The sequence below is a fragment of the Otolemur garnettii genome, unplaced genomic scaffold, assembly GCF_000181295.1.
Source record: "Otolemur garnettii isolate 467f Iridium unplaced genomic scaffold, OtoGar3 scaffold00019, whole genome shotgun sequence".
NCBI classification, from domain to species: Eukaryota; Metazoa; Chordata; class Mammalia; order Primates; family Galagidae; genus Otolemur; species Otolemur garnettii.
In genome coordinates, this window is record NW_003852414.1 from 9,293,868 (window position 1) to 9,314,120 (window position 20,253).

General features: G+C 37.4%; 1 protein-coding gene across 1 annotated transcript in view; it reads right to left on the minus strand.

Annotated features, from left to right (window-relative positions):
• Positions 1-1,479: 1,479 nt before the first annotated feature.
• The window catches only part of GPR158 (G protein-coupled receptor 158), a 317,486-nt gene continuing 298,712 nt past the window's right edge, over positions 1,480-20,253 (minus strand). Inside the window, exons 8-11 of the mRNA XM_003786747.2 lie at positions 15,280-15,418; positions 10,534-10,639; positions 6,772-6,918; positions 1,480-5,927 (exon numbers count right to left, since the gene is read on the minus strand). Coding sequence (XP_003786795.1) covers positions 4,425-5,927; positions 6,772-6,918; positions 10,534-10,639; positions 15,280-15,418 — 1,895 coding nt within the window. The 3' untranslated portion in view covers positions 1,480-4,424. The remainder of the gene's footprint in view (positions 5,928-6,771; positions 6,919-10,533; positions 10,640-15,279; positions 15,419-20,253) is intronic.

Consider the following 20,253-nt stretch of genomic DNA (forward strand, 5'->3'; position numbering starts at 1 on the left):
GCAGGAATAAAGAGGGGGCCAGCTCCGTCTGCCCTCTTACCAAACCTGGTTTTCTATCTGCAGCTGCATCTGGGAGCTACCACTTCCAGATGGAAAGTGGAACCCACACTGTAGCAAGCCCTTGGCCCCTCTTTTCCCAGCCCCCTGCCCACTTTACCACCAAGGTTTCCCATTGCCTTGAACCTGGAGCCCTATTCTCTGGCTTTCCTCAGGAGCAAGTGAGAGAGGGTCTACAGGGAGGTCTTCAGGGAGGGTTTATAAAGCTTTTGAAATTAGCCAAAATGTCCACAAACTTAGAAGAAACATTTAGCTATAATGTAGTTACCTAACTAATAACTTTTCTCACTTTACAGAACAATGAGCCTATTTGGAGATGTTTTCTTGATGCCTGAATAATCCATCTTTCCTTCCCCTCCTGCAGTCCTCATCTTCCTTCACTGTGATTCCCACTAGGCTTCTAACTGGTGTGGCTGCCTCTAGACTTTCCCCACTTCAGTCTGTGTACAGGTTGGTCCCCATATAATGCTTCTTATAGCTCACTTGATTTTACTCTTATTTTTATTTTTATTTATTTATTTTATTTTATTTTATTTATTTATTTATTTATTTTTATTTTTTGAGACAGAGCCTCAAGCTGTCACCCTGGATGGAGTGCCATAGCATCACAGCTCATAGCAACCTCCAACTCCTAGGCTTAAGTGATTCTCTTGCTTCAGCCTCCCAACTAGCTAGGACTACAGGTGCCCACCACAACGCCCAGCTATTTTTGTTGTTGTTGTTATTGTTGTTGTTGTCATTGTTGTTTGGCAGGCCGGGGCTGGATTCAAACCCACCAGCTCTGGTGTATGTGGCTGGCGCCTTAGCTACTTGAGCTACAAGCAGCTGTAGCTCAAGCAGCTGAGGCGCCAAGCCCCTCCCTTAAAGATTTTTAACACCATCCAGTATTGCAAGATAATGCTGCCATTAACCCGAAGCATGGCAGGAAAGGCTGTGTACAGCTCCTTCTCCAGCCTTATACTCTTTCCCTCTCATACCTGTTGCCTTTGCAGAATTTCAGCCTTATGAACTTGAGCCTATGCCTCCCATGACTCCTTGACTCAGTTACTCTTGTCTGCATATTATTATACCAGAGGCTGGATACTCTTCTGGGCCTGAGTGTTCTTGAAGGTCTCGTTTATCTTTGTATCATCACTGCTGGGCAGACTGCCTGGTACTGTGTGTTGAGTAAACAAAAAAGGGTAGCTAAGTTAGTTTGCACAGAGCTTTCTTCAATCAAACTATTACTCCCAGTATGTTTTACTGGCCCCAACAGGTTACCTGTATGTTTGAGGCCACATTTGGCGAATCACATATTCCTGTAGATTGGCAATATGAGGATGTGCGTGCAGAAGGATACCAAAGGTCTATATGGAATTCCTTCTCAAGTTGGTTAGATGAAGTAAATTCAATTAGACAAACACACAAATCCCAACAAACCACTTTCATATAAATATGTTTTATTGCAGAGAAGTTATTATTATTTACATGCTGCAACACGTCACAACATAAATTTACCAAATATTTCATGGTGGGATGCTGTAGGTTTAGATAATAGTTTCAGAAGAACCACAGATTAAGTGAAGAGACTTACAGTTTTATTGACTCTACAACTCTCAGTTGCTAAATGCTAGAAGTCAAAAGGCAGTGTTTTTTTCAGTCCTACCTGTCATCACTTGCATGCAGAAACCTAGGAAGCAAATACGAGAGAACTGTCGAGTTTCGAATCTATTGCCACCAAAGTTTACAATAGGTTGAGTTATACTTCATGTCATAAAGCATTTAATTCTTGCATAAAATATACAGGTCTATTAAGGTTGGTATAAATCTACTTATTTATAAACCCTGGCTTAAAAACAAGGACAGGATGCAGCCTGCACATGCACTGAGAAGGACAACCTAGAAACATCTGTGACCTTAATGGTATTTATTCACTTTCTTATTGTCACCAGTGTGGGAAAATACCCTCCAGAACTGTAGATTGAAACTTCTTTTGGTGATAAATAATGGCAATGAAACTCTAGGAAAGACCCTCGGTACCCTCACTGAGACGTGCTGGTGGAGAATAATCTAGGGACTGTACAATGTGTACTAAGGTGTTTGGCAAGTCTTTTTTAAGCCACATCTCTAGCAGGATCATCCTGAAGTGCAATAAAAAGTCACTGATGCTTGACCGCTTATTTCTCAAGAAACGAATCAAGTTCTAACAGCCCTCAGACATAAACGAAGCAAGTAGGTGGGGCTGGAAATCCCAAACCAAATTCACAAAGATACCTCAAGGTAGGGCACCAAGCCTACAGGCCTTCATGAGAAAGGAAGGAATGTATGAAATGAATGAAGGCAACACACAAAAATAGAACTTCTACATCTTTTCAAACCTACCCCACCAACCTGAGTAAGACGCGTAGCAAGCAAACGGGTGAGGAAGATTTGTGCACAGTTTTGCAAAACAGTGAAGTGCTCACTTACTCCTGAATAAAAACCACTGAGAAGATTCTGATGATGGATATGAAGAATTCATATTTCCCTTCCACTGAGGATAATTTTCTCAAAGAACAGCCCTGTGTCCACCTTTGATTCCCTTTCCCCATCTTTTATCCTCCTAGCATGTTTTCCTTGCCGCTCACAAAATTAAAAAAAGGTTATTTAGGCTGGAAGTGCCCTGGCCACATAGGCAGCTGATACTTCAGTGCTTAGAGTGAGAGGATGGGAAATCTCAGTTCTATTTTTAAGTGATTTGTCTTTAAATAAAGTGAGACAGCTTGGGAATCTCATGGCATGATCACTTCGGCAGGGCCAAGTCAGCAGCTTAGGATTTTCATGCTAAGAGATTGGTGTGGAATGCAGTAAGTTTTATAAAATATGCTTTGGGGGCTGTTTTTGCCTTGCAAATAAACCTTACACTTTGCATTTTGAGCTAGTGGCTCGCAATGGCAATTTGCAAGACTTGTTAAGTATTCCAGTGCTTGGGTGAATGAAGAGCCCCATACCACCTTATAGGCTTTGAATATATCAGGTTATAAAACCTCTTTGGGATTTGAGCCCAGCAGGTTCTACCCCTAGCTGAAGCAATGAATAAGAGTTTATGAGAATAAATAGTTTAAGGTAATTTAAAATATTGTATTTTCAGTCTGCATAATAAAAATATATCCATACAATGATCTTGACACTATCATAATTTTTTCTCCTTAAAAAAATAATCCCTTGAAAGTGCTATTAAGAGCTACTTTTCTGTCTTTGTTTTGAAAGGCAAACTTTCTGGTTCCATAGTACTGTTGTAATTGTCATCTAATTCCTAGGGTCTTCCCTTTCCAACAGTAATAAGAATGCACAGTATAGATTTCTCCCTCTTAGCTTCTTCCTTAGTAAATGTTGTTTAGTATGAAATACTGAAAGAGTTAAAAGGGACAGTTAACTGGGATGAAGGCATTATCTATTTCTGACTTTGAATAAACAATGGATAAGTTGTCCTTGACTTATCAAGACATCTGACTCAGTAGGACCACTTGATCTCCAATATTAATAAAGCTTCTGAGTCCTAACAAGAAGTGCAAACTAAGTAACTCAACTTGTATAAAAAACCCTGATTAAGACAGTATAACAAACCATGATGTGAAATAACACAGTCAAATTCAAATTCACAATATATAAACTACAGCCCAAATTAAAAGTTTTTATCATAACAGTTATGGCTTCCCAAGCCAGAGAAAGCTTACTATACTTTGAGAATCAACTAAAGTTGATTGATAGCAGGTATTTTGTAAGTTGCAATAACAATTGAATAGCTGCACATTGCATAAATGTTGTGTCACATAATACCAAAGTTATTTGCAAAAATTATACAATCTGGAATGCTTGAATATGAGACACAACAATGTACTGAAACATACATTTATAAGAAAATGAGAGCAATCATTAATATAAAAAGTATTTTTGGGATGCATTAAGTTAGCAGTGCTATCAAGGTTAAATAGGTAATGTAAGTTCTTTCCAGTCAGTTACTTAGAATTTCAGTTATATATGTCTATACCTTTTTCTTCTTTGCAAAATCTGATATGTCTTCTTTATTTCCTGGTTTGCTTTGCTTAGGATTGTCAAAGTCCCATGGGTGAATATTGATCTGGGGCAGACATTTGGGGCTATTTCCCTTAAACATGCTGAAATGTAAAGATTTTCCTAGTGTCACCGGGAGAATAATTTTTCTTGGCCAAAGTCTGACTTCTTCATTATGATGCTGTTGCTCCCACCCTCTGGTCATCTTCTGCCCATGCCTTTGACCTTACCTCACTGTCTGTCATCTTCCCCTTGACTGGAAATTTTTTATTCTTATACCTTCTGTCTTATATCCAATCTGGGGTTTCCTCTTCCTCCTTTTCTCCATAGGGATGCTACACTTTGAAAGTATCCCAGGCCTCTTCTCTCCGAGGCCCTGCTATCTTATTTGCATTTAAAGCAGAAGAGGCAGGTAAAGCTATACTTCTTTCAGCATTTGGTTTATCTGGGGTCTCAAACTCCCAAGGACACACCTCTGCTCGCGATGTTAATGGTTGCGGGAAGTTATTACTTGAGTTAAAGGAGCCAGGCACATTTTCCTCAGAGGAAGATGTCTTTTTCTCCTGGTCTCCTATTCGGTTGAGATTTTCGTTCTCTATTTTTGATGCTATAGCTTTGGGGGGCAGTTCCTCATACTGCCCAGCACACACACTGGCCATGTGGTGCTGACCTCCATTCTCGTCTTTCGCTCTCCCTGGGAGAACCGGAGTGTTGGAAATCAAATGCTTCTCATCTTCCAAAAGGGACTGACCCTGGGTCTCCCAAGGGCATACCTCAGCCTTATCTACGCTCTTCTGACTGGACTGCTGACAAACTTCAGCTGCCTTAGGCTTGTGGTGAGATTTCTCCTTTAAGGAAAAGGCTGGGTTTTTCTCCATTTCAGAAGCCACAATTGATACATGTTTTTGAACTTTTGATTCTGAAGGCACAGGACCAGGGTTCAGGTCGTAAATCTCCCAAGGACACACTTCCCCAATATCAAAGTTGCCCTTCCTCTGGGTGGTGCCTGGACTCAGGTCAGAATTGGCAGGAGGGGGGTTGACCCTTTGTTGTTTCATAATCCCAGATTTCTGAGGCTTTCTTGGCTCCTCCAAGTGATTGGAGTTTTGGGGGGCAGAGTCTTTAGTCTCTGTGTTATCTGAATTTGGGTAATTTCTGTTTGTCTCTTTATCTTTTGGCAGAGATTTCTGGGGTTTAGCACGCTCTTCCACGCCTGCTGTCTGGGTTTTCCCAGCTAATCCAAGAGTCTTCTCCTTGGCACTGGCTATGACACTGAGAGACTTCTGTAACATCGACGTTCGTGGGTGCCCAGGCTTCTTCTCTGAGCTGAGGTTGTGGGCACTGGCTGACTTACACACCAGTGGCACCGACTCGGTGGACTCGGTCTCACTGTCTTCTTTCAGCTTTTGTGTGAGCTTTTTACCTGACAGAGATTCCAGTGTGGAATTCTCCGTGGCCTCCTCTTCTTGGCTTTCCGTAGGGAGGCTATTAGACTCTTCTGTTTGGTCCCTCACATGGTCGTAAGTGCTGTGGGATTTCTTGAGGGAGAAGACTCGGTTTTTCAGGGACTCCTCCTTGGGTCTCCCAGTGTTACCTGAAGACTCTGGTGGGTTCTTCCTGACTAGAGCAGCACTTTTGGCCAGGCCGTGGTCTGCAACATCCTTGTCCTCTTTGGAACACTGCCTGCTGACAGTCTCTGGGATCTCGGTAATACGCCTCATGATGGAACGGCCTAAGCCCTTCTTTGAGCACCGCTTTTTCTGGAGGTGGGGATTATTTGTGATCATCTTCTTCCTTTTATATACTTCCAGCTGGGCATAGAGTTTCTTCAGTTCATCCTGCCAGAACAAGAGTAAATTCAAAGAGGTACACAATTTAGCTCTTCAGCCAGACAGTATCCCCAAATGGTCCCGGAATTCAACAAGTTTGAGCTCCTTAGGGTAATCGCTCTACAGCTTTCCTTAACATCTATATTTACGAATTTTCTTCCCATTTGTACTTTCTGATTATTTTGTGTTTTCTTTCACATAATGTTTGAACTGCGAGGTATGAACTCACGCATTCTACCCCTGCTTCATGGAGCAAGCACTTTGAACTTTTCAAGTTTTGTGGATCAGGCTGAACCTCGACCATAACAAAACAGCACACTGTATACTGATGAACCCTATCCCTGAACGGCACTGGAGGCATCATGGAGACGTGATAAAGTTCTGCCTCATGTTAGATCAGTCCATCAGCTAAACAAAGCATCTTCTTCCTCCACATGCTGACAGATTGTCACAGATTATTTTAAACAATCTAGGCTCTCTGTTCACAGATCTGTCCTACCTTTCTGTAAGTGAGATGTCATAAACACATGTTAGGGAACAGGTACAATAGTGCACCATTCTGACTTTTAACAAGTCAGTCCAGACTATCACAATTGGCCAGGTTGCTCCTAGACAGTTGAAATAGCCTGTGAGTGCTAATTTGTGATGTGATTACACATGGTAGAAGTGGATGAACTCTGTACTTGATGCCTTCAGTCCATACATACACCTACCTGTTCTCTTTGACACATGTATACACAAACATGAGTACATGTATGTATACAAACATGCAAACACAGACACCAACCCCCACATGCTTGCCTGTATAAATGGGCTTAATCCAAAATAGGAAAAAAGACAGTACTAGAATTACCCGGATGTCTTCTGGATCCAAACTGTGCTCACTCCAGGCTGAATTGATACTGCTATTCAGGTAGGATCCAGATCGACCCATGTCTAGCTCATCTTCATATGCTTCTGTAGCAATATCATCTCGGGGGTTATTGCTCGAATGTGAAAACTGCAATAAATATTAAATATGGGTTATAGACTTTAGCCCACTGTAAGACATAGCACAATTTTTTATATATTATATACACACACACTAATGCACAACCACACATACACTAGGGTCTCTTTATGTTGGCCAGGGTGGAGTGGCTATGCACAAGTGTGGTCATAGCTCAATGCAGCCTTAAACTACTGGGCTGAAATGATCCTCCTGCCTCAGCCTCCCAAGTAGCTGGGACTATGGGCATGTGCCATAACAATCAGGACACCTTAGTAATATTCTTTTTTTCTTTTTTCTTTCTTTCTTTCTTTCTTTCTTTCTTTTTTTTTTTTTTTTGAGTCAGAGTCTCACTTTGTCATCCTTGGTAGAATGCCGTAACCTCAAACTCTTGGGCTTAAGCATTTGCCTTGCCTCAGCCTCCCAAGTAGCTGGGATTACGAGCGCCTGCCACAATGCCCAGTTATTTTTTAGATACAGGGTCTCACCCTTGCTTAGGCTGGTCTCAAACTCCTGTGCTCGGGCAATCTATCTGCCTCAGCCTCCCAGAGTGCTGAGATTACAGGCAAGAGCCACAGCACCCAGCCAGCTCAGTAATATTCCGAAGGTTCCAACACTAGCATCATTTTTTCAGCTTTATGAATTCATTCACTAAACTCTTTCCAAGTATTTGCTGATACATTTGTGTTTTGCTTTCCATGTTCCACATTGGAGCTCTCTGGCAATATTAGCACTTGGCTCCCTGTGACTCCAATTTTCACCCTGTCCCTTCTCTAGACTCCCAGTGTTTACTTACATTGCTCCTCTTCTGTGCAAGTGGAAATCAGTAGAACAATCTAGAAAAATATTCTCTTAGAGGAGCAACTTAGACTCACTGCAGCTAAATGGGAATTTTTTTGGAGCAGCAGGGCCTATTTTCTGTTTGTTACTGTACTGCACATAGGTGAAGATGTATTTCATCTATGGCCACAACTGGCTCTGTTGACAGGAATGTGACTTTTAGTCTACTATATATAGCTTCAAAAAAGCTACTTTGAAAATTTAGTAGACAAAAAATCTGAATTGTAGCCTCAACTCTGGTATTAGTGAGGGCTTAAGACATGAAACTTCTCACCAGCATAGTGCCCTCTTAGCCTAAAGAGCTATGGGCTAGATGCTATCTAAGTTGACATTAAAAGATTCAGTGAAATTACAGATTTTTCCTCAAGCTTCTAGTTATTCTCATTTTGAGATATGCTGATTATTTTCATGCAGCTTTTTGATATTTTCCAGTTTTAAGAACTCCTGCTCTCATCTTTTTCAAATGGCAAAGTCAGGGAGAAGGAAATGGTTAAGTGACGAAAAGCAGGAAGGAAAATCAAAGCAACCAAGTCACACTGGGTGGTAAACCAAGTGACTGTCTTATGAAAATTGAGATATTAGCTTAGAGAACACAAATTCTCTTCTCCTAGGTTCTTATCAGCCAAATAGTCCCTAAAAATATTACAAGATCATTTTTCGATGATACAGAGATATCTTACTGTCACCTTTTGTTAAAATATTCAGCAGGCCAGGTGGGCATTACTATGAGACAATGTGAAATGGCAATTCTCTAAGTAATAATGTTTTGTAGTTGTGAGGACTGAAAAAAAAAAACCCCACAGAAACTGTGACTCTTTCCTTGACTCTTCTACCTACACTTGTGGGACCCATGGTGACATAAACTTAAGGGCATAAAGGCCAAATGCATGTATGAGAGAATCCCTGTCCTCCAGTATCTCATATGCTACGAGTTAAACCACCTGGAGGTTACTTACAAGAATGAGATTGGTTTTCTTGAGCAAAGTCTCGGAGACAATCATGAGTTTAAGAAACAGTTATTTGTCAGATATTGTCTATTCCTTGCTTTATTATTTTTCCTTAGCACTTATCTCTATCTAAAACACTATTTCAAACGTCCATCTTGTCTGTTACCCCCTTCCTCTTCCAGAATAGAAATACCATAACATCACACATTGTTATCTAATTTTTAATCTTATTCTGAGGATATGTAACAGTTCCTAGCAAAACCCCTCAGTGATGTTTTTAAATTATCTTTTTATTGAGATAGAATTCCCATACATACTATGAAATTTACACTATTGAAACATAGTTTCGGTGTTGGTGTATTCACAAGGCTGTACAAACATCACTGCTATTTAATTCTAGAATATTTTTATCGCCCCCAAAAGAAACTCTGAAGCCATTAAGCAGTTTCTTCTTTCCTCCTTTTCCCTGCCTGTCGCAGCCATTAAGCTAATCTCTGTCTCTACAGATTTGACTATTCGGGACATTTCACCTAAGTAGAATAATACAATGTACAGCTTTTCATGTCTTTTTCAGTTGGCATAAAGTTTTCAAGGTTTGTCAAAGTCACAACATGTACTAATATTTCATTCCTTTTAATTGACAAATAATATCCCTTTGTGTGGATACACCACATTTTGTTTATATGTTTATCAGCTGATGGACATCTGAGTTATGTCTACTTTTTAAGTATTATGAATAAGGCTGCTGTGAACATTCATGGACTGGTTTTTATATGAACTAATGTTTTCAATTCTCTTCATAGCTCAGCAACAATTTACTGAATGAATAATCTGAGAGCATCTCCATCTAGTAAATGCATAATCATATTATGCAAAGTATTAAAATAGGATAAATTGCAGTAATAGACTAATACATGAAAACTACAGTTAGCTGATATAATTCAGGTAGGGAATAAAATATGTACTTTGTTCTGTTTACAATCATTTGATCTTTTCGATCAGGCTGAATTTCAATGTTTTGGTTATCATGGGAAGTGAGGGAAAGCAAAGACTAAAAGATAATAAATCACAATACTGGTTTCAGTTGTGCTAACGTTGTATTGGGTGGTACTTATAAGATATGTAGTGTTCTAATATTGTGTCCCTTTATGTATAAAAGAGGAAAATAACCATAATGCAACAATTTATACAATATGTTTTCCCCCCAAACCCTTGTATCATTTCAGTTTATTCCATGCACCCTTACTATCACGTCACAGATGAGGAAATTAAAATGTGGAGACATCACAAGTCTTGGCCAGCACCATATTACATTACACAGCTAGTCTGTGGTGGAGCACGAGTCCAGAATTTTTTGTGAGTCCTGGCCCATTTTTGCTCACTTCATTATGATTGGATAAGTCTTTGTCAGAATCTATCATTATTAAGATTCTTCTATACATAATTATTTATTTCTGTTCATATAAGCTATGTTAATGTTTTAAACACAAGACTTCTTTGAATATGAATTCAAACAAAACAACTCTTCGAATAGGATAGTTCTTTTAGAAAATGATCTCTATGTGACAGCCACAATGAAAGCCACCTTCAACCCATGATATTAAAACATAACTAGACATCAAAATGTTTAGAAAAGTAAAGATGATGGGTTTTAAAATTAAGACATTTAAAAATTATTTAAGTTATTTAAAAGCAGACACCCAGTTTCCTGAGGAGGAAGCTTTTAAAATCTTTGAGAGTGTTATGCAAATTTCCATACCTCCCTTTGTCTGAAGGAGAAACAACTCCACACTCATTTAAAATAATGATCTTGAAGGAAAAAAAAAAATTAGAAGGATACCTTTGGAATCAACAGCAACCCGATAGTGACTGTCACAGTCAAATGAGTATGTGCAAAATACAGCATCAACATCCAATCAGACTGAAGTCTTGAGGCAAGAACAAATCTGAAATGAGAATTCAGAGTTAGCGATCCAAGGTCAAGGTCTCTGCTGAAAACACTGGGATAATGGGAAACTGTTTTCCTCACTGGATTAAAAAAAAGAAAGACAAAAAGGAATTGCATTGTTGTTTCTATGGCATATATTCTCACTGCAGAAGAATAAGGGTCGAATTAACCTTAATTGGATGTATAAAATATGAACTCTTTGTGATTATACATATATTTAGATTAACAATAGTAAGAAAGACAGCATAATAATTCCTAAGATTATCATTTCGTGTGTAAATTAGCCACAAAGCAAAACAGTGAATACATATGAATTCAAAAATATGGTAGGTTACAAACTGGAGGTTTCACATTGGGTTATAAGATACATCCAAATAACACGATTCTAGTATGCTTTATTTAAAAGCATTAATTAGAATTAAGAACAAAGTAGGTAATTATCTATCTTTGTGAATGATCCCAAAGGTTTAAATAGTAAAAGATTTAATGAATAAAGTGAATATACCAATGGTTTGCAAAGCACATTTTTAAAATACATTTTTCTAAATTATCAAATATTCTTAAATAATTTAACATTTAGTATTTAAAGTCTTATCTTACTGAAATTTGTAAAGCAGTATTCTAGGATGGCTCTGGTGAGGAGAAATTCAGTACTAAGGACTGAAATACTGTAATTTTAGAATATTTTTGTAAGTCAATAGGTGCACGTACAAACCAAAGCTCACATTTTAAAGATTTATCTGTATGCAGAAACAAGAGATTGCTTTCATTAAGGTCTCATCCATTGTTTATCTATAAAAGCTAAATATGATATTTCACCTCTTCTTTTCTTTTGGGATAGAGTCTTATTCTGTGCCCTGGATAGACTGCCATGGTATCAACAGCTCACAGCAACCCCAAACTCCTAGGCTCACATGATCCTCTTGCCTCAGCCTTCCTAATAGCTGAGATGACAGGAGCCTGCCAAAATGCCTGGCTAGTTTTTCTATTTTTAGTAGAGACAGTGTCTTACTCTTGCTAAGGCTGGCCTCCAACTTCTGATCTTACTGGCTCAACTTCCCCAAGGGCTAGGATTATAGGCATGAGTCACCACGCTGGGCCAGATATCTTACTACTTTTGGAATTAGAGGCTTAGAATTTTGTTCTGATGATATAGATTGTCAAATTATAAATGTTAACATTCTGAGAAATGCTCATGCTATCATAATCACAAAACAAACATTTATAAATGGCTAAATTTTTATATCTGCATTATGCCACATTCATGACAAATTTATTAAGTAAACTGATACTATTAACATTTTAAAAAATTATCATCAGAGAGATTTCAACTCTACCCCACTTTCCCAAAGACATCAAGCTAAAAGGAAGCACAAAATAGTTATTTTCTCATGTCTGGAGATGTAAAGAATGCACATGGGTCACACGCCATGAAGCAGGGTTTGCTGAGGGTTTGCTGGATTATCATCTTCTCCAACTCCTTGGTGAGAAAAGTGGCCTTACAACATGTCTTGAATATGACTGAATCATCACTTTGTTTAGGAATGAGACAACTTTTGATATAATCTGTTTTCCTGGGTCAGGTGAGATTCCTTTTTAAGCATTTTAATAGGATCATCATACTCAATAGCAAGTTACAGTCTCTGAGGCATGTATAATGTGCCCTGGAAAAATGATACAATCCAATTCTCCTGGGCATCATTGCCAGTCCTGGGGCAGAAAGTCGCATTAAAGGAGGTGGATTTTACAGTCTAAAAGGATCCTTGTGTACTTACTGGGAATTCTTATCTCCAATGCATGCCAGTAAACTTTAAGCTAGCATGGTAATATCTAGAAGGAGAATGGTTATATATATTTTAAATTAAAATAGTGACTCTTCCAAAAAAAAAAAAAACCCTTTGAAATATACTGACATTGATCACCCTCAAATTAATCGTCTTAAAATTAGTGCCAGGTATTTTAGGCTGCAGTGTGGACTAGAAATACGTTGAGAAAAATCGGGCATTGCAGGAATTTTACAGCTTTATTTTTAAGGAGTATTCCATCTTTTTAAAAATAGGTCTAAAAGCCAGGAGCATAAAATATTTGAAAATGGAAGTTAAAAATAAAGCACACTTTCAAAAGTCTTGCACATTCCCAGAGGTTTGCTTTATGCTTATCCTCAGCACTAAAAATAAAGGATTAGAACAGACTAGGAAAAATGACTTCTGTATTGTTTACCTTCCTAGAATCTATTATTTTTGTACAATCTGATAATTTGTGATGAATGAAGGTAAGTCTGTAATGTGTAGTCATGATTTTCAGTTTATGTATATATATATGCACACATAATTTTATATTTTTAGCAGACATGAAATAATATATATGCTGTATTGATAGAGAATATCTTCTCTGATGTTAGAACCCTTATTTATTATCATTGCATTTAAGGAAAAAGTTATTAAGATGGATCCAGCAGATTTAAATTACTATGTTACTGCATCTTATAAATATTTCTTCTTATAAATATTTGAACTATAGCATATATGAATTCAGTCTATATGAATAAGACATTGTACATGCCTGATTCCTTTCTTATTGCCTATTGCTTGTTCCTTATCCATTCCTCTAAAATTGGTGTTCTGTAGGTTTACTGTATTAAACTATACATAGTAATTCTATTCCTTGGTCCTTTATGACCAAATCAAAATTCCAAGAGAAAATAGCTAATATGTTCATTCTTTGATTCTTTACAGCCCAATGTACCACAATCTGATCCAATCTGGTTTAGGTAGAAAGATATACTAGGTCAAATTTGAAACTTAAAATGTAGGACTTCTTGTTCAGGTTTAGCTAGGCTTATCTATGAAAACATCAAAGCCTACCAAAGTCTTTCTGGGTCCCCCTGCTACCATTTGAAGTTCTCCCTGTTCAAAACTGAAAGGAGTCCACACAGTTGTTTGGAAGAAAACTTATCTTGTCAGTATCTATATCAACTCAATATCAAATCTACTAGGTCAACGTGAACCAGCCAATCAGACTGCATGTCTATATGAACGATAAATATTAAATCTTTGAACACAATTATTTTGGCAATTAATTTGCTTCTAAGAAATTTAGCAACTTATTGCAGAACAAATGTGGGCAACCCTTTGTTCTACATAATCACATTCTGACCACAGAAGGCATTTAAACAAAGAAGACTTCTCTCAGACTTGCAATTCTAGTCGGTTTATTAATACAATATTCAACTTGTAACTAACTGGTCATTGGAAAGCACATTTGTTAAATCTTGAAACACAGGTGCTTGACATTCTGAAAGATCTTGGAATATAGTCTGGAAAAAATGTCAAAGCTGTTGGAGCTCCAGTACTGGGACCAAGTGTTCTTGCTCCTCATGACATTTGCGGGCCAAGGGCACCCTCTCTCAGGGGCTTGGACTCTAGTCTGAGTAGCTGGAAAAATAGTCTTTTTGTTTATTCATAATCTCATATTTCTGTTCTTATCTTTCCTCTGCCTTCTAATTTTTTCTCTCTCTCTTGAGGGAGGACAAGACAAAGCTAGAGGTCAAGTCCTCGACTCCTGGCATCTTGATGGGGTTTCCAGGATTGTCAGACCATCTATACCTTCTTTTCTTACTTAACAGTTTAAAAGTGAAGGCTGAGCCTCAGGTCCCAGTGTTCTCTACATCATCTCTTCCTGACAGCACAAGAGAGCATCTTCTGACTGCTGACTCCAGTGAGTGATGATGTGTGTCCTGTGAAATTCCCACAGGTCCACAGTCTACTGTACCCACTGATCTCCAGGGAAGTCTGAAGGTCAACAAAGGAATGAAGCCAAAGAAGAGGGCAAAGACATGTTCAAAACTTCTAATTACACATTTGTAAGTGTGTCCTAACTTTCAACATCTGTCAAACAGTTGAATTACATATCTTTGCTGCTTTTCAAATGATAGGATGCTTTTTCTTAGTTCTGCCCTGAGATTTTCACTTCATTTTCAAATGAAGTGAGGAAAAATTTCTCAAAAGTCATACATGTTTCATTTTGCTCACTTCATCATAAGCCACTTTCTTCCTTCTTTGTACTCCTCTGCTTAGGGATACATGAGATAATCACAAAACAGAGGGCAGGCGACACATTCCAATCCCTTCACTGCTAAGGCTGTGATGATAACAAAACCCTACTACAAACGATAATCTAGTCATCAGCTTGAAGTAGGTTTTTGGTTTGAATTCAGTAGGATTCACACATGTAAGTGGTCTATTTGAATATTAAGATTTTGAAAATGTAAGCCACCATATTAAACATTAATGAAAACATAACACATATACCTTTATAATAAGTGTTACATTAATGAACAACATCCAATTACATTTCCATGAGTGGTTTAGGATAATACAATAACATTGAGTCAACCTTCAAAATAAATGCAGGCAATAAACACATCAGAAGAAACTAAGAACAACAGAATTTTAAAAAACAAAACAAAAAAAAACCTATTCACTTGTCATTTTTGTAATTAAGAAATTAGTCAACTTAAAAAAACACTATCTTTCCTAAGTGCTTTCATTACGCATGTATCCAATTTTGCTCTTTCAATTAAACTGCAACACATCAGAAAACTAAAATAGTTATTTACTAGCTCTAGAGATCACTTGCCTAATTGTATGGAATACAGCAGAGATAATGAGCTCATTGTGGACTGCGACAGCCATGTAGCGCGGCTCATGAAATGCTGATGGGACTGTCCGCACTGCATAGCAGAGATAAACACCCCACAGGAGGAATAAAAATTCAGCTGTGAGAAGACAAAACAAACATTTATCATTAATTTTATAGGCAAAGAAAAAATAAGATTTTAGTTTTGTAGCACACATTTTGAGTCTATTATAGAAACATAAGTTTAGTTAGAAATAGATGCATACAAAGCGTCATGTACCTATAAATACAAATGCTATATATTTACTTTTAAACTTTATTCAGTGTATTTATTTTTCAAAAATATACCTTGTTGTTATTTTTTTAACAGCATTTGGAATCTCAGAAATTTTTGCTAATGCCAGGCTTTTTCTAAAAACAATTATAAAATAATTTTCCACATTCCTAACCTAAGGTTAGGATATTCCTGGATCATCTGGGTCACGATAAGTTTATTGAGGCAACAAAAGACTTGTAATACGTTTTTATGCAGCTTGTAAAAATGTAAGTTCTTATGGCACGGAGCCCAGTTCAATAAATAAAGATATCAATATCCATTGCCAGTGATTTCAGAACACAGGTTGCTGAACATTCAGTGGCATATTTTATAAATGAAACATTATTTCTTCACACATGGCAGAAATCATATATATATATATTTTTTTTGGTAGGTGGATTCCTGAAAGGTTTAGTAAAATTCACAGTCATCTTGGAAGCTGGCACAGGCACTGTGTGACAACTAAGATAAAGGACTTCAGGATCACACTATTAGACATAGTTCTGAACCTGGCTCAATTCCTAACTAACTTTACATAATCTAAGGCAATTTACTTAGCTTCTCTGGCCACAGTATTTTCCATCTGAAAAATGAGAATAAAAAAAGTACATATTTTATGTGATTATTGCTAATTAAATCAAATAATGATAAAAAACACTTAAGATAGTTTCTGACACATAGTAATGTTAAAAAAATGATTCCTATTTCTAAGTTTCTCATTTGATTCTTTTTCCAAACTGACCATTGCTATTTTAACCAGTATCTGTCTTTGGGATGTGGCCTTATTAAAAGATAATATCTAATTATCAGAGAAAAGCAAATTAAAACCACAACAAAATATCTTATACCAACCAGAACGGCCATTATTAAAAAGACAAGAAATAACAGATGTTGGCGAAGATGCAGAGAAAAGGTAACTTTCCTACACTGTTAGTGGGAATGTAAACTAGTGTGACCTCTATGGAAAACAGTATGGAGATTTCTCAAAGAACTAAAAACAGAACTACCATATGATCCAGCAATCCTAACCCCTTGGCCTTGAACATTCCCCCCTCAATTCATAGGACTACAAAAGATCTAACACCTTTTCCTCTCAGGGCAAGCTGCTCTTTTTAAGCCTGTTCACTTCCCTCTCGGAGAGAGTGCTTTTGTTTCAATAAAGGTTTTCTTTGCTTGGCTTATGTGGTACATCCTGAAATTCTTTTCCATGACTTGGAAAAACCTCCACTCAGAGGCTGGTAACAGACTGGATAAAGAAATGTGGTACATACATACAATGAAATACTATTTGTCCATAAAAAAGAATAAAATCATGTCTTTTACAGCAACAAAAGATGGAATTGGAGGTAATTATTTTAAGTGAAACAACCCAGACACCATAAGACAAATGTCACCTGTTCTCACGTAGAAATGAAAGCTAAATAATGTGTACACAGGAACCAGAGGATGGAATGATGGACAATGGAGACTCAGAGTTGGGAGGAGAAGGGCGGAAGGATAGGAGGTTGCTTGGTGGGTACCATGTGTGCTGCTCCGGTGATGGATGCCGCAAAGGATATGACTTCCCCACAATGTAACACAGCAATGTAATGTAGTAAATTTGCACTTATACTGCATTAATATATAAAAAAACCCATGAAGATAAATCTAATTAATAAGAAAGCTCTAATATAGAGGAAACATTTCATTAAATGCATTACTTAGATGTAACCTTCTTGTAAACTGAAACACTGATGTCCATTCATCATCCATCCAAGGTGTTTTCCCTGCCAAAGTTTCAGCATATTTCTACCAGCATTTAATCACTAGGTAGTGCTTCAATTATTGAAAGTCCCTTAAATAAACAAATCTCTTTGAAGATACCCTAAAACCCTGAACTGCTAGAAGCCAAAGAAAAAAATAAACTTCACTCCAAATTCTCCATGAAATTGAGTGTAGGTCCAATTATCCAGTATGGTAGCTGCTGGCCATATGCTATGAATATCATAAAATGGAAATCAGGACATTCTGAGGACTTCACGTAAAATTTCCTTTCCTAACTCTTGTATTTCTCTCCATGGAACCACCGTTGCCTTCTTACTCGGGTTCAAAATCTCAGAGCCATCTTTCGCGTCCATATTTCTTTCTCGCAGTTATTTTTCACCTGAAGTCATTCCTCTCAATGCTTCCAATTATGACCCTTGCCTAACCCCCTATCAGTTCACTCCTTATTTGTTGAATTATTTTTGAAGGGCTCATCTAAACCTGGATTTACCCTGTATTAATCCATTCTCCATAACAGTAACTGGTTCTTTTTTCCTGAAGCTCCAGTTTGATCATAACCAGGATTCATCCAAATCTTTGCCACTAGATTTGGGTTAAGCTATTCACATTTCTGTTAGAAGATACCTACTTATGACCCTAGAAATAATACCTGAACAAAAAGGAAGACTGCAAGGGAACTTCTGCTAGGTAAGATATGTCCCTACTTTCAAGTACAAAGGCTTTGTCCTGACATTCCTCACCCTCCGTAATATGACTTTGTAATATAAATCTAACATGATCTCCCAGTCCCACCCTACACAAACTCTTTGAGCTGCCCCAGAAGGTCCCACTGTCTTCTGAACATTCCAAGGATTAGTCTTGGTTCTGAGACTTTGCTTGTGCTATTGCTCCTACCAGAAATCTTTTTTTTTTTTTTTTTTTTTTTGCAATTTTTTTTTTTGGCTGGGGCTGGGATTGAACCCGCCACCTCTGGCATATGGGGCCAATGCCCTACTCCTTTGAGCCAGAGGCACACCCCCTACCAGAAATCTTGATCAATTTTTCAATGTCCAATTCAGGTCCCACCTCTAACACAAAATCCCCAGAAATGATCATAATCTACACTGAATTTTCTTTCCTCCAACATCATAGAGTTTGTAACTTTCCATACAACACAATGCAGAGAATTGTTGCCATATAATATACAACTGAAACAAAACTGTTCATGAAGTCTTGTTAGTTACCACCCCTCCACTTCCCCAAGTAGTTATAAACTCCTACAGGGCAAGAATTGGAGCTTTTCAATTATTTTTTTCTTCCTTTGCCCACATAGGTATAGCAATAGTCCTGAGGCCATATAGTTATGATTTAATAAGAATCTATTAAATTATGTGACTCTAAATGATGTCAGTTTCATGTGTAAATCATTAGAGATGTAGATTTTCTGTTAACCTTTCCATTTCATTAGATATTGCCTGTCAAAGCAAAATAAGCTGGAGACCATCAGTCTGGGTTTGTTTCTGTACCTGGAACCCTTCAGCAAGCAAACAGAAACTTAAGATGAAGGCAGTTCTAGTAATGGATGAATTCTGAATGAAGCTTCAGCCAATCGAGACAGCTAATGAGCTGACTGGTTCTATAACTTGGGCTCTCCCACTGGATGATACCCAAGTAAGGCAAACACCTAGCCAATCAAGCAGTTGGCTTTTTTTTTTTTAACTTTGCTTCCATATTTAGCTTATAAAAAAAGCTCAGGGCTCAGGTTGCTACAACAAAACCCATAATCTCCTTTATTTTGGGGCTCCCTGTATGAATCATTCTTTGCCCAGATAAACTCTGTTAAATTTTATTTTGCTTCAAAGTTTTTCTTTAAACAGGCCTACAAGTGATCTAAAGATAATATTGGCTTGATTGCTAACAGTGGCGATTTGAATTTATTGATTCACCACCAAATGTATGGTACTTTGGCACAAAAGAACGACAAATGCAAATTTATTATTAAGCAACACTATCACAAAAATATGCTGTAGGATTCACATGGAGCTGCATCATAAAAACAGTATCTCCTATTACTTATTGCAGTGATTTTATGTCATGCTATATTGAATTTCATGCGATTTGAATTTATTGATTCACCACCAAATGTATGGTACTTTGGCACAAAAGAACGACAAATGCAAATTTATTATTAAGCAACACTATCACAAAAATATGCTGAAGGATTCACATGGAGCTGCATCATAAAAACAGTATCTCCTATTACTTATTGCAGTGATTTTATGTCATGCTATATTGAAGATTCAAAACAAAGGAAAGTAGTTATCAGGTTAATTAGTTTGCTACATTGGAGAATTACATTTAAAAACACAAGATAAAATAAGATTTCTCATAATAGCTAAGCAGAACATTAAAATTATTTCATTAGCAATATCAAACAATATGCTCGAGCTAGAAAACAATTTATTATTCAAAGTACCAATTAAACCAGATGTGATATATAGAAGTTAGGCTTGGGGAAAAAAATCAGTGTCATATAATTAACTTCAGACTAACACTGCAATTAGCAAAGAAAATATGCAGATGTTACCAAATTTTGCAGTGTGATTATGTGGGAATTGAAATATGTGTTGTGCTTCTGCTTTAGAAAATAATTTCTACCATTAAATGACTTTGATGGGAGGCATGGGTATAGTTAAAAAGGGAATGGGATTTATATTTGAAGATCCAACTAGGGCTATCAGAAAAAGGAAGTATTTTAATTTTGATCTATAAGGGATAACACTCAGTTTAAAAGTTAACTACCATAGCCTTTTAAAAATTAATATACCTTAATGAAAGTAATTTTAAGATTTTTTTTTTTCAAAAGGCTGGGCTGACTAAGAATTAAGAATCAGTTCTTTGACCCTGAAGATGCC